The 12,038-nt window shown below is 41.5% G+C and overlaps 1 protein-coding gene across 1 annotated transcript in view; it reads left to right on the top strand.

The window, feature by feature from the left end:
• Positions 1 to 12,038, top strand: part of LOC121946788 (adenylate cyclase type 6-like) — a 46,700-nt gene that overhangs the window by 23,047 nt on the left and 11,615 nt on the right. Inside the window, exons 4-12 of the mRNA XM_088082197.1 lie at positions 3,757 to 3,906; positions 4,241 to 4,362; positions 7,163 to 7,274; positions 7,580 to 7,707; positions 7,984 to 8,142; positions 8,300 to 8,441; positions 8,652 to 8,780; positions 11,171 to 11,199; positions 11,437 to 11,584. Coding sequence (XP_087938323.1) covers positions 3,757 to 3,906; positions 4,241 to 4,362; positions 7,163 to 7,274; positions 7,580 to 7,707; positions 7,984 to 8,142; positions 8,300 to 8,441; positions 8,652 to 8,780; positions 11,171 to 11,199; positions 11,437 to 11,584 — 1,119 coding nt within the window. The remainder of the gene's footprint in view (positions 1 to 3,756; positions 3,907 to 4,240; positions 4,363 to 7,162; positions 7,275 to 7,579; positions 7,708 to 7,983; positions 8,143 to 8,299; positions 8,442 to 8,651; positions 8,781 to 11,170; positions 11,200 to 11,436; positions 11,585 to 12,038) is intronic.

Genomic DNA, 12,038 nt, shown 5'->3' with positions numbered 1-12,038 from the left:
CCTGACAGCTTTGATCTGAATCTTTGAAAGTTGACTGACAGTTGGAATCAGAAATTCTCTGTCATCCATCATTAAGGAGTTCAGAAAAAAGTGTTTGTTCCTGAAAACCTGTTTGAAGAACCCGCCTGCATGTACTGTATATCCCTCAGAAATAAAAAATGAGGATGCGTTCTGGTTGCTCCTCTGTTATTTCCCTGAATAATGTTGCTCTCTGCCTGCATCAACTAAATCAGGGATTAGTATTTACCCAATACATCAAAAGCATGTTTGCTTCTGCACCTGCGAACCATCAGTGTGTTTATTTTTGCTTACCGGTGCTTCTAATCTAGTTTGGCCATTTGTTTTCAGATGGAATAGGAAGCTTCCTTCAACTCTCTCTGCGAGTAAACAGTGGAGTCTGCCGGCCACTGTCCTGCGGTGATGGTGTTGTGTTTCTAGCACAGGTTGTTAGATTGTCTCTGTCTTGTTGTGACAACACAGGGCGAGTCCTTGTGTTTACAGTGTAAACCTCATCTTTGGTGCACGGCCCAAACAGCCTGCCATCACGCTACGAGTTTGTTTTAGTGCACTTTCGTTTTATGGTCTCTCTTAAGCTATGGTCCATTTTGGTTTGAAACTTTTAGAATATCTAACACATATATGTTGATACAATATTTTCAGTGATATAGCACTGTCATTTCCATTACCATATGTTTATACAGTAAACAAAGTGATGGAAATGACATTTGTCATATTTTATTTTAAAAAATCTCATGCTAGCTTGTTAATGTCCATTTTAATTAAACGGCAAACTCCAAAGCTAAGAGATGAAGCAAATGCAGAATTGCCAAAAGCTGCAGTTCCTCTAACAGCCACTTGAGGCTGAGTCCAAAACACTAAAAAATCACTAAAGACCTCCATGTTAACATGCCACAACTTTACAACAGAAATTAACATGTTTACAGCCTGGTACAAAAAAATGGTTTTGGTCTCTAAAGCTAATTTTAACATTTAAGACAACAGTATGGGAGGTGATTTTTTTTTAAATTACTAACCCATTTACATTTTAGTAAGTCCAAAATGTACGTGTATTTAAGGGCGGGGCTGCTTGAGTGATAGGTTGTCTTGGAGGCGTAGCTACAGTCTACCCCTCGCATCTCCAAAGCGCCAAATATGGTCACTTCTGGCTCCAAAAAACCAAGATGGCGAAGCTGAACTGCCACACTCGAGGCTTCAAAACAACAGTCCACAAAACAATGTATGCAATCACAGTAGCTTTACTCATTCAGTCTATGATTTAAGTGTTAGTATTTTATATACACAAAGTATACAATTTATAATGGTTTTTTTATTTGTTATACATTCAAATGAAATATGAGGTGTTGTAGTAATGACAGCCGGTGAACATATTCCTGATTTGACGAAAACAACTTAATTTCTGCTTATTTCAGTTCCCTCCATGGAGCTAACTGTCCTCCAGCCATCCTGTCACATGACTATTGCTGTGGTCACCAACTATACAGACTCTCGAAATAAACCTCTCTGAATTAACATTATGCACAGGGACAGGTGTTCTCTTTATGAAAAAAGACTACTTTTATAAAGTGCTATTATGCAACAGTTAGTTTCGAACAAGCAATTTGATAGGTCAGGAGTGCTGGTGTAAAGCACAACAGCACAGGAACTTTTCACTATGCATGTATCACACCGCTTTACAGAATCTATAATAACATTAACCGTTAATTAAATTAAGGGTCATCATAACAAAATTTGCACCACTAAGAGTACATTTTTCACAAATAATAATTGAGTAAAATAATGAGAAGTTGTCTGAGAAGGACGAAGGGAAGGGTTTTTCACTGAAAATCTTATCAACTCACTAATATATCTTATGACAAATGATACATTTCATTAAACGTGGTATTTATGTGTCACTTGTATTTGAAGCTAACATATGATCAGTATTGAATTTAAATATAAGCAGAGTTGAATGTCCAAAATCTGGCTCAGGGAGAAAGGGAATATAGCAAAAACACACATAAAAGTCCATGTTTTATGTAATACAAATAATGACTGCTCTATCATTTAATTTTTGTTTATTCCTCTCAGAGGAAAGTACGTCTGACAAAAATTAAAAGGAAAGTGTTTTTGTTTTTCTTATTTTTGACAGGGATCACAAAAATCCAAAACATCAAAAAAAATCAAAAACAGTTGAAGAATCAGTCTTTAATCTTTGTGTGGATCTAAAGCTGGTAGTTTACCACTCCTCTTATTTTTTAAAAGCACGAAGACACATTCATGAAAATATGCAGTGTATGCATTCATACTGATAATCATCCTCTATCTGCAGTTATCCATCTCTCCTCTGGCGTCTTTCTCATAAACACAACTCACAAACACGCACACAGACACATAGTGGTTTGGCAACATACCAGCCGTGTCTCAGAAATGTTGGTAGTGGTGATGAGGCTTTTCATGTCCTCCAGTTTAATCATAACGTTGTTATTTAGACTAATTGAAACACAAAATTTATGTGTGTCTTCTCTGCGTATCTTTTTCTCATTATTGATGACATCATCTTAAGAGGAAGCACTCTGCACTCTGGTCATGGGTCAAGTGACTTTCCCAGGCTTGAGTGTGTTTCTGAGCATGTGTGTGTGCGCGCGCATGCATGCATGTGTGTTTCCTAGCAGAGGGGAAGTCCAGAGCTCAAGGCTCTGTTTCTGATGTTCGGTCTTGGCTGCAGACGAGTGAGAAGAGAAATCACTAACAGACTTACACAGACTCAACACACGCATCCATAAACACACAGGGACGCACAGAAAGAGGCTGCAGAGGAATGTTTTTAAGGTCGATGACCCCACAAAGCTAACTGTACACTATATCTAAACTTCATTTACTCAAGCCACAGATAATGCTGTTTTGCAGTTGGTTTCTCTGCATTCTTAGAGCCCCGTTGTTCAACCAACATCCCTCACTGTGCAAGGTACACAAGTTACATTAATGGCTGCGTCTGTTTCTCACTGCCATTGAAAGCTGTAAATTCAAATAAGAATATGTCTCTTTACTGCTTTATGCTATTTTAAATTGCTCCATTCGGACAAGAAAAATCTGCTTTGCAGGCTCGTATCATCTGTTTTTTGTTCTCAGAAAGTCTTTCCATGCTGGATGAATCTGTTTCCTGTTTTTCCCTTTTGAGTTTATTCCATACACACAACATAAAAGACTTCATAAACTTTAAGCTCAAGTAGAACAAAAACTGGAGTGACACATGGGGTCAGTGTACTTTTCGGTCTTTGAATTTCCCTTTCAGAAACAGAAAGGAAAACAAAAAACCTAGTTATCTGATTTCCATGTCAGAATCAAAAGTGGAAAACAAGCCATTTCGGGGGGTTCAGAAAAAGAATATACAGACTAGAAATGCCACTTAATTTTATTTTTTTCCTTTTTTTTTCATTTTCTGAAAGTACACTGACCCACGTGTCACGTGTCCCCAGTCATGCATCACATTGAACCCTCTGGGCTTCCTATCTGCCGTTCAGAGCACAACGTGTGGAGAATGTCCTCTTGCAGAGCAACCACGAGGCCACGCTCATCATCTCTAACCAGATCACATCTAATGGCCCCTCAGACGTTTGAGGAATTTTTCTCCTCACAGTAAATCCTATGACACAGAGTGTTATCAATTTTCCTTCATTGACCTCACCCAGGTCAGGCAGAGTTCACTGTATTCTCGTGATGTGACATGTACATACTGTCTTGTGTGTGTTTTTACAGATCAGTGCCAACGTGGTGATCTTCCTGTGCACTAACATGATCGGGATCTGTACCCACTACCCTGCTGAAGTCTCCCAGAGACAAGCCTTCCAGGAGACCAGAGGATATATCCAGGCCAGACTGTACCTGCAGAGGGAAAACCAGCAGCAGGTACACATATGTGCACACACAGACACACACACAGACACATGCATGCTCAAGCAAATAATTGAGGGAGGCAGTCATGGCTGCGTCCCGTAGGAAAACGAAACACATGAATGCAAAAGAGCAACAAATGGGTGTCTCCATTTTCCAGTCAAATTTTTTGTCTCAGTTTTTGAGGTCAACAATATGCTCTGAAGTATAACACGTATCTCCACTCCTCTCTATTTGACTAACACGTTCCCACGCAGATGCCAACGAGGCAGGGTGACTCACTGAGCATTCTTAACAGTAGAAACTGATGAAAATGAATGGGCTCTCTCTCTCTCTGTCTCTCTCTCAGGAGCGCCTACTGCTTTCAGTGCTGCCAAGGCACGTTGCCATGGAGATGAAGGCTGATATCAATGCCAAGAAAGAAGATATGATGTTCCACAAGATCTACATCCAAAAACATGACAATGTTAGGTAAAAACACACAGATACACATACATGTTTCCACACAGCTGCACTGAAACACACTCAGGAGGATGTCAGAGAGAGTGCTTGTATACTCTGCGATCGCAGCTATCACAGTGGCTTTGACCTCACTCCACTGACTGATGTGTCAGTTACAGAGTCACTCCAACAGCTATTTCCCTGACAGCATGTATTATGCATGTTGTTGTTTATTGACACTGACAGCACCAGCTGCAGTAACGATATTGACTTAGGCACACTGCTGTGCTTTCTGTAGCAAATGATGGGAGGCAGACCTCAAGTTTGCTGGCCCCCTGTCTCAGCTTTCACCGCTGGATTTCACCCTCTGAGTCTGAATAACTCAGAACTAAACAGGTGATAGAAACTCTCCATCCATTAGCCTGCTGTTGAGCCCAGCTAGTGCTGTTCGGGTTGCGGTGGTGATGGTGGTAGGGGACATTAAAACGAGGTTGCAACAGCGATCTCATGTTAGAGGTGACCCAAATAGGTGCAGGTGATGCACTTAGTGGAACAATCTGTTGCAACACAGCTGCTCTACTAAGGTGTAAACTTACAGGAGCAATCCATTATCCAAATGTAACACAAGTTTGTGACCTGCTGTATTTGTCCCAGAATGATTTCCAGGTAATTTTTGAAAAAGCTCCAAAACTAGACATCAACTAAATCTGTTAATAATGTTTTCTGACCGGGTTGTTTTCATCACTACTGTTCAAAATAGGCCTTTTTTGGTATATGTCATGGTCTGTCCATATACCCTCCTGATGCTTATCTGTTTATTATCAGTAACACAAACTTGTTTATTCTGGGTGTGACTTAACACATAATTTAGATTAGATTTAGGTTATAGTTTACAATCAGCTGAAATCAAGAATCATTGTTTTTTGTAACCTTAGGGAGAAGGTCCTTTTTTGCCATGTTTCTACAGTAGCCCAGAATGGGATCAAACACTGGCTCTAGGTAGGTGCCCTTCACGTTTTCATGGTATAGCCATAGTTTGCAGCCCCTCTGCCACAAGCTAAACAGCATGGCAAAAACACTGATTTGTAACATGAAACTGTTTTATTCAGTGTTTTTAACAGTTTCAACAGAGGCTTGATGCGTAAGTGAATTAAACAGCTGCTTGTCAGCACAGGGCCACCAAAAGTGCATGAAAATGTCCCACAAGCAGAGCTGGGCAGCCCAATGCTCACTATGGAAGTTGTTTTGCAGATTTTGCAAATTACACAAGGTCCATGATTCGCGTTTGTATCAAGGTGGGCCCCATTGTTTAATGAACGGTAATGAACTGCCCTTCTGGTCTTAAAAAATGTTTACCAGATTGAACAACAATCTGGTAACTTACTGTAAACTGTTCTCTCCTCTCCAAGATTGCTGTTAGTAATCACTAACATTTATGCAGCATTATGTGTTTAAACCAATCATTACAACACATATGTTAGCTCTGTGCCTTGTGAGGTCACAGCATGTGATAAACCAAATCTCCCTAGGGTCACCAAATGTCTAGGACTAGCCCAGGATAGAAATCACAGGGTCTACTTTTTTTTGGCGAGAAAGAGACCTTTGCATAATTTAGTTATTGGTGAAAATCTCCTGGACGTCTTGATCTGAAAAAAGTGAGCACCCATTGACAGGTGCTGGGCAGCAATGAGCCAAATACTGTGAAGAGAACCATTGCTATGTAACATGAAACTGCTTTATTCAGTTTTGTTGGAGAGGGAGAGACTTCTGCAGATAATTTGGCTCTCAGTACAAACCTCCTAAACAATAAACACTGAAAAAAGCCTAACTGGGAGGTCATGCTTGACAAACAGGAGGAGTTTCAGCTGGTTGCAGCCTGCAGTCCTCACCATTAGATGCTACTAAATCCTGAACGCTGCTCCTAAAACGGGTCAGGTCATCCGAACTACAGAAAAAAGTCTCTCACTTTATTCCAAGTAATATCTGGCCATGTAGGAGATTTTGGTTGTATTTTCAGCTTATGTCTCTTTTATCTTTTGCTGCCACAAAGTAAAATGGAGGTGATTATTTTTTTTGTGGTGCTCACATAACTGAAAATCACAAAAATTCTACAGCAGCATAAAATTCTGCATTTGTCTCCAGAAACAACAAACCTTTCGATCTATGTAATTCTCATACAGCGCTGTGAGTTTTCTTTGGGACTCATTTTACAGCAGAAAGCTGTTAAAGTGACAGCAGAAACAAAAACATCTCAGAACTTGATCAGATAAAAGAAAAACTGCATGCCAAAACAACATCCACTACATGGCTAGATAACACCAGGGGTGAGTGTCAAACTGACCCTTTAAAGATAATCTATTGCATCATGGCTCACAGACTCAGTCAGGGTGGGAGATGAAATTAAGGGCCAGTTGTCCCTAAGTGGATGACCTCATGGGACCATCAGCGCCATCTGTCGCCTTCAGCTGGAACTCTGCGAATGTCTGCGGTGTTGTTTATCCTCGCCTTTCATAACTATCAAAAGTTAGCAATGAAAGGCATGCAGACAGGGGGACGGGGGGTGGTGTTCTGAGAGGGACGGGCTGGAGGAGGTGACCTACATTGGCCTAAATGATGAGAGCCAGAGCTAAACAAATGTCTGCCTCTCTCCCTCCCCTGCTCACATGGCAGCTGGACAGTGAGGAGGGAGGGAGGCACTAGACCATGCTAACTAACTTTATACTGATTATTGATTGATCTCATTCTCTGTCTCCTTTGTCTTCCCTCTCCTGTGTGTCTTTTTTGTTGACCCTCACCCTCTCCATATACCAACCCATCACCTCTCCTGAAGCATACTGTTTGCGGACATCGAGGGTTTCACCAGCCTGGCGTCTCAGTGTACGGCGCAGGAGCTTGTCATGACGCTGAACGAGCTGTTTGCCCGCTTTGACAAGTTGGCCTCGGTGAGCACTGACAACCTGCCGCTGCCATTTTCACAGCAGAACTTTGAGCCACTGTTTCTTATGTAACCGTACAGTCTGTATGACAAAGCCAACATGATGTACTTGTTCGGGGGGGGGGGGGGTGGGGGCTTTCTTAGGCATTGTGTTAAACATCAATTAGACTATGCTGAGACTTATGAGTCATCTAAATTATGTATGAGAAGCTCCACATTTGACATGAACATCCTTCTGTGTGTGTGTGTGTGTGTGTGTGTGTGTGTGTGTGTGTGTGTGTGTGTGTGTGTGTGTGTGTTCTTGCTGTACAGGAGAACCACTGCCTGCGTATTAAAATCCTCGGAGACTGTTACTACTGTGTATCAGGGCTGCCTGAGCCCCGGGCTGACCACGCCCACTGCTGTGTGGAGATGGGAGTAGACATGATTGAGGCCATCTCGTGAGTCAAACACACAATGAAACATAAAGATCAGCACTCTCAAAACAACAGCACACATCCTTACAGTCACTTAGTGATATTCCAGTGAAGGTTAAGTTGAGATTTCTTGCTTTGTTTATGCAGCACGGGGTGTAAAAGTGAAACTGTGAACCTGAAGGTGACACTAGTTTTTTGACAGTCTTGTTTCCCTGTGTGTGTGTGTGTGTGTGTGTGTGTGTGTGTGTGTGTGTGTGTGTGTGTGTGTGTGTGTGTGTGTGTGTGCGTGTGCATCTGCAGGCTGGTGAGAGAGGTGACGGGTGTTAATGTGAACATGCGGGTGGGCATTCACAGCGGCCGTGTTCACTGTGGGGTGCTGGGCCTACGTAAGTGGCAGTTTGACGTCTGGTCCAACGACGTGACGCTCGCCAATCAAATGGAGGCTGGAGGGAAGGCTGGGTAAGTCCCTCCTACCCCACTGACATATTCTCCCATGTTCTGATATTTACACATTGTTTGTACGTGTGTGTGTTTTTTGACAATCTTATTTCCCTGTGTGTGTGTGTGTGTGTGTGTGTGTGTGTGTGTGTGTGTGTGTGTGTGTGTGTGTGTGTAGGCGTATCCACATCACCAAAGCAACACTACAGTATCTGAACGGGGACTACGAGGTTGAGCCGGGTTTTGGAGGAGAGAGGAATGCTTACCTAAAGGAGAACAACATTGAAACCTTTTTAGTGCTGGGCTGCAGCCAAAAGAGGGTTAGGGCACAGTCTCTCACACACACACACACACACACACACACACACACACACACACACACACACACACACACACACATGTCCTTTATTACGTGGTTGAACTCTTCAGAACGTCACACTAGTGCCATTTTTCACACAAACAATATAATAGCTCGTCACCAGGTATAGAAGACCTTGTTTGTCACTCTGGTGGCATTTCTTCACTTCCAGAAAGAGGAGAAAGCCATGATGGCCAAGATGCAGCGAGCACGTGCGAATTCTGCCGAGGGACTGATGCCACGCTGGGTGCCTGACAGATCCTTCTCCAGAACCAAGGAGTCCAAAGTCTTCAGGCAGATGGTGAGATACACACAGGGAGCACTTAGCTGAACGCACAGCACCTGTTCTTCTTGTTGTCTATATCTGATCTGACAATATTCTTGTGTCCCCATCTCCACTTTCTGAAGTCAAATCACAAATATATTTTCTTCAGAAAAGCTGTTAATATTAGATTTTTCTTTTATGTGTTTATTAAAGGTCAGAGTCCCATTATCAAAGCACAACTTTCTATCAAATACATTTGATACTAACTTCCTTTTTTCTCATAAAATCTCTGAAAGCAGTCACACAGGGCTGTAGGGATGGCAGTGTCCTTCTGAATCATTATAGACATCATATCCCCCACAGGATGGACTGTAAAAACTTTGGTGATACTGCAGGGTTTCCTCTAGTGTTATCATCAGTTCAAAACTGTAGTTATTAGTTAGTGTCCAATACTTGGATATAAAACCAAATGCTTATAAAACAAACAACAATCTCAAGAGCCTCAGCTGCACTTTGTGTTTAGTGCTAATGTAACACAGAACTATATTCTTGGTATTACTTTCAAGTAATAATAATGTTCAATGGCTTGTAATTTTGCAAACAGACTTTTTTACACTACTGTGTCTATATTGCAGTCAAAGAGAACAAAGACAAAGAATGCAAACACAAACATTATATTGCTAATTAAGTAAGTAATTTCATTAGATAATTGATTTAACAGGATTTCAGATCTATTGGATGGTGAATCCACAAGTATGAGCTGTCATTGTCAATGTCCAAATCTCACATCAGGAACAAAAGAACCCAGATATCTTCCAAAGCTGCAAATAAAAAAGTACAACATGCAAAAAGCAGCCTACACACACTGCCTTCATTATGTGACAACAAGATAACTAAGTTCCTCAGCTCTCCTGTTAGGTAACTGCACAGAATAACACAAGAGTCAAATATGAGCTTTTATGGAACTTTATGGAGCTTTTCTCAACTTACAACAACAACTCTTCATCTATGCTTTTTTACTCTTATTTCAATTTCTTAAAAATGGCCAAGAACATAGAATATACCACGGTCAGGGTAAATACTTGATCATGATTGGCTGCAGGGTGTTCATTAATACCTCATATAGGACACCTACCAAGTAGTTCCTGTGAAAGTGACTGTTCACTGTAAATATACTGTCATTTTTTTTTTAGTTATTTACTTTATATGTTTGTCAAATATATACAATGATGTTGACTTTTAATCTTGCTAGCATGAGGTTCTGTGAGCTAATCAGACTAGAAATATCTCCTGTTGGGTCGTATCTAAGGTTGTCCTGTTTACTACAGTGGTGAACAAAGCTTCTGTACCATAAGAACCTCATGACATTTAAATGATTGTTCCAGGTTTTAGTCAAACGCTAGGATGTTACCAGGGAAACTGAGTTATGGCTTGTGAAAAACTTTAGATTTTGATTGAAAAATATGAATACCATACCAAGTGACCATGGATTAGGCAGAACAATGCCCTTTTAGGTGTCCATATTAAGGAGTTAATGTACTCTATGGATGAAACTATCCTCTGTTGTCTGTCAGGTGGATCTGGCCTCCTCACCATGGGACCAAGGGATGCCTCGTCGAGCATTATCCCTTATTTAGCATGACATATTAGCACTATTATTTGTATTAAGCATTTCTAAATGCAGCCTCTCAAAGCTGAGAGCATGACTCTAAATGTATGAATTTGAGCAGTGGTGTAGTGGAGGGTATAAACATGTATACGCAGTATACCCACCTCTTTTTCTCACCTATCAGCCAAAAATCCTTTGGATTATATAGGAGAGTATACCCACTTTCACCTTGATAACCCACCCATCTATCTAGTAGTGCCTCCATCTCATGAACAACCACTACACCACCAGATTTGAGTGCCTAAAGGTGACAAATGAGTACTGAACTGTACTGTATGTATGGTGAAGCCTAAAGGGGACAATGGAAACGTGAGAAGAAGTATTGATCTGTTCCCGTCAGACAAACAGGAGTTACAACAGGGCTCCCAGGGATTCCCAGTGCATCATTTACTACTGAAGCTAATCTGACGAGGCTGCAGCTGCAAATATTTCTCTTTTCTCTCTCTCTCATTTCCTCTCTCTCTTTATGCTACAAGTCTCATTTCCTTGTCTTTCCTAAATTTTCCCCCTCTCCTCCTCCTTTTGTCCTTTCCATCTCAGAGGGTTTGAGCCCTCGGGGCAAAGAGGTTGTAATTTGAAGCCTCCGAGCATTAATTAAAACATCAGTCTGGCTCTCAGGGATTAGCTGTGCAGATGTCTGAGTCTCTGTCTATTTTTCAGTTGCACTGTGGCTACATGAAAATCTCTCCCTTTCTCTTTCAGGCACTTCCTCTGCTTTCTGGTCTCATTTTCACTCTCTGTTTTTTTTTTTTCGCAGGGCATTGACGAAGCATCCAGCAAAGACAAGTGAGTGTTGTTGCCCCCAGTTTTCGTTATTAGCGGTTGACTGGCAGACTGTCACTGTAACGGTCTAACTTTAGAGCCCACTGTTGGTTTTATACAGTCAGATCCAACCCAGCACTAATACCATATTAGCTCTGAGTCATCCTGCCTGTCACAGCATAGGCCAGCTCCCTCATACACACTCATGCACAGATGCAAACACACACCACACAGTGACCTATTGTTCCATCTACCTCATAGCCGCTGCGCTCAGGAGGCCCTGAACCCTGAGGATGAGGTGGATGAATTTCTTGGACGGGCAATCGACGCACGCAGCATCGACCAGCTGCGAAAAGACCACGTCAAGAAGTTCCTACTCACCTTTCAGACTGTGGACCTCGAGAAAAAGGTTGGTATTTGCTCCAAAAATGTACCATAATTCCCTGTAGAATAAATTGAATTGATTATTTCCTCATTAATTTAGCGGGAGGCATGGGATAAGCTTCACCTTAAAAAACTGTTTATATATTTTCTTTTCTGGTGTAAGTCAGAAAAATGTCACAATGTAGCAGAGGAAGAGTCACACACAAAACAAAAAACGATTCAGACTGAAATTTGGATATCAAATATCTCTATTTTACTGAGAGGTGCATGCAACTTTTGCACTGCATGCACCTCTGCATGCAGTGCAAAAGTTGCAAACGTTTCAGTGTATGTTGGACTTTCCTCAGTGCAGAATGAGACATGCATACTGGTTCACCATATACTGTACATAGCTCACTCTTACAGGTGCACCTGGTCAGATCACATAAAACAGATCATATCCAATTCTTCATTTAGGTCATTGACATGGAGTTTTTTAA

This window comes from Plectropomus leopardus, chromosome 9 (assembly GCF_026936395.1).
Source record: "Plectropomus leopardus strain MGB_pleo_1.0 chromosome 9, ASM2693639v1, whole genome shotgun sequence".
Classification (NCBI taxonomy): domain Eukaryota; kingdom Metazoa; phylum Chordata; class Actinopteri; order Perciformes; family Serranidae; genus Plectropomus; species Plectropomus leopardus.
The sequence above is the reverse complement of the archived record's forward strand: the minus strand, read 5'-3'. Positions and strand labels throughout refer to the sequence as shown.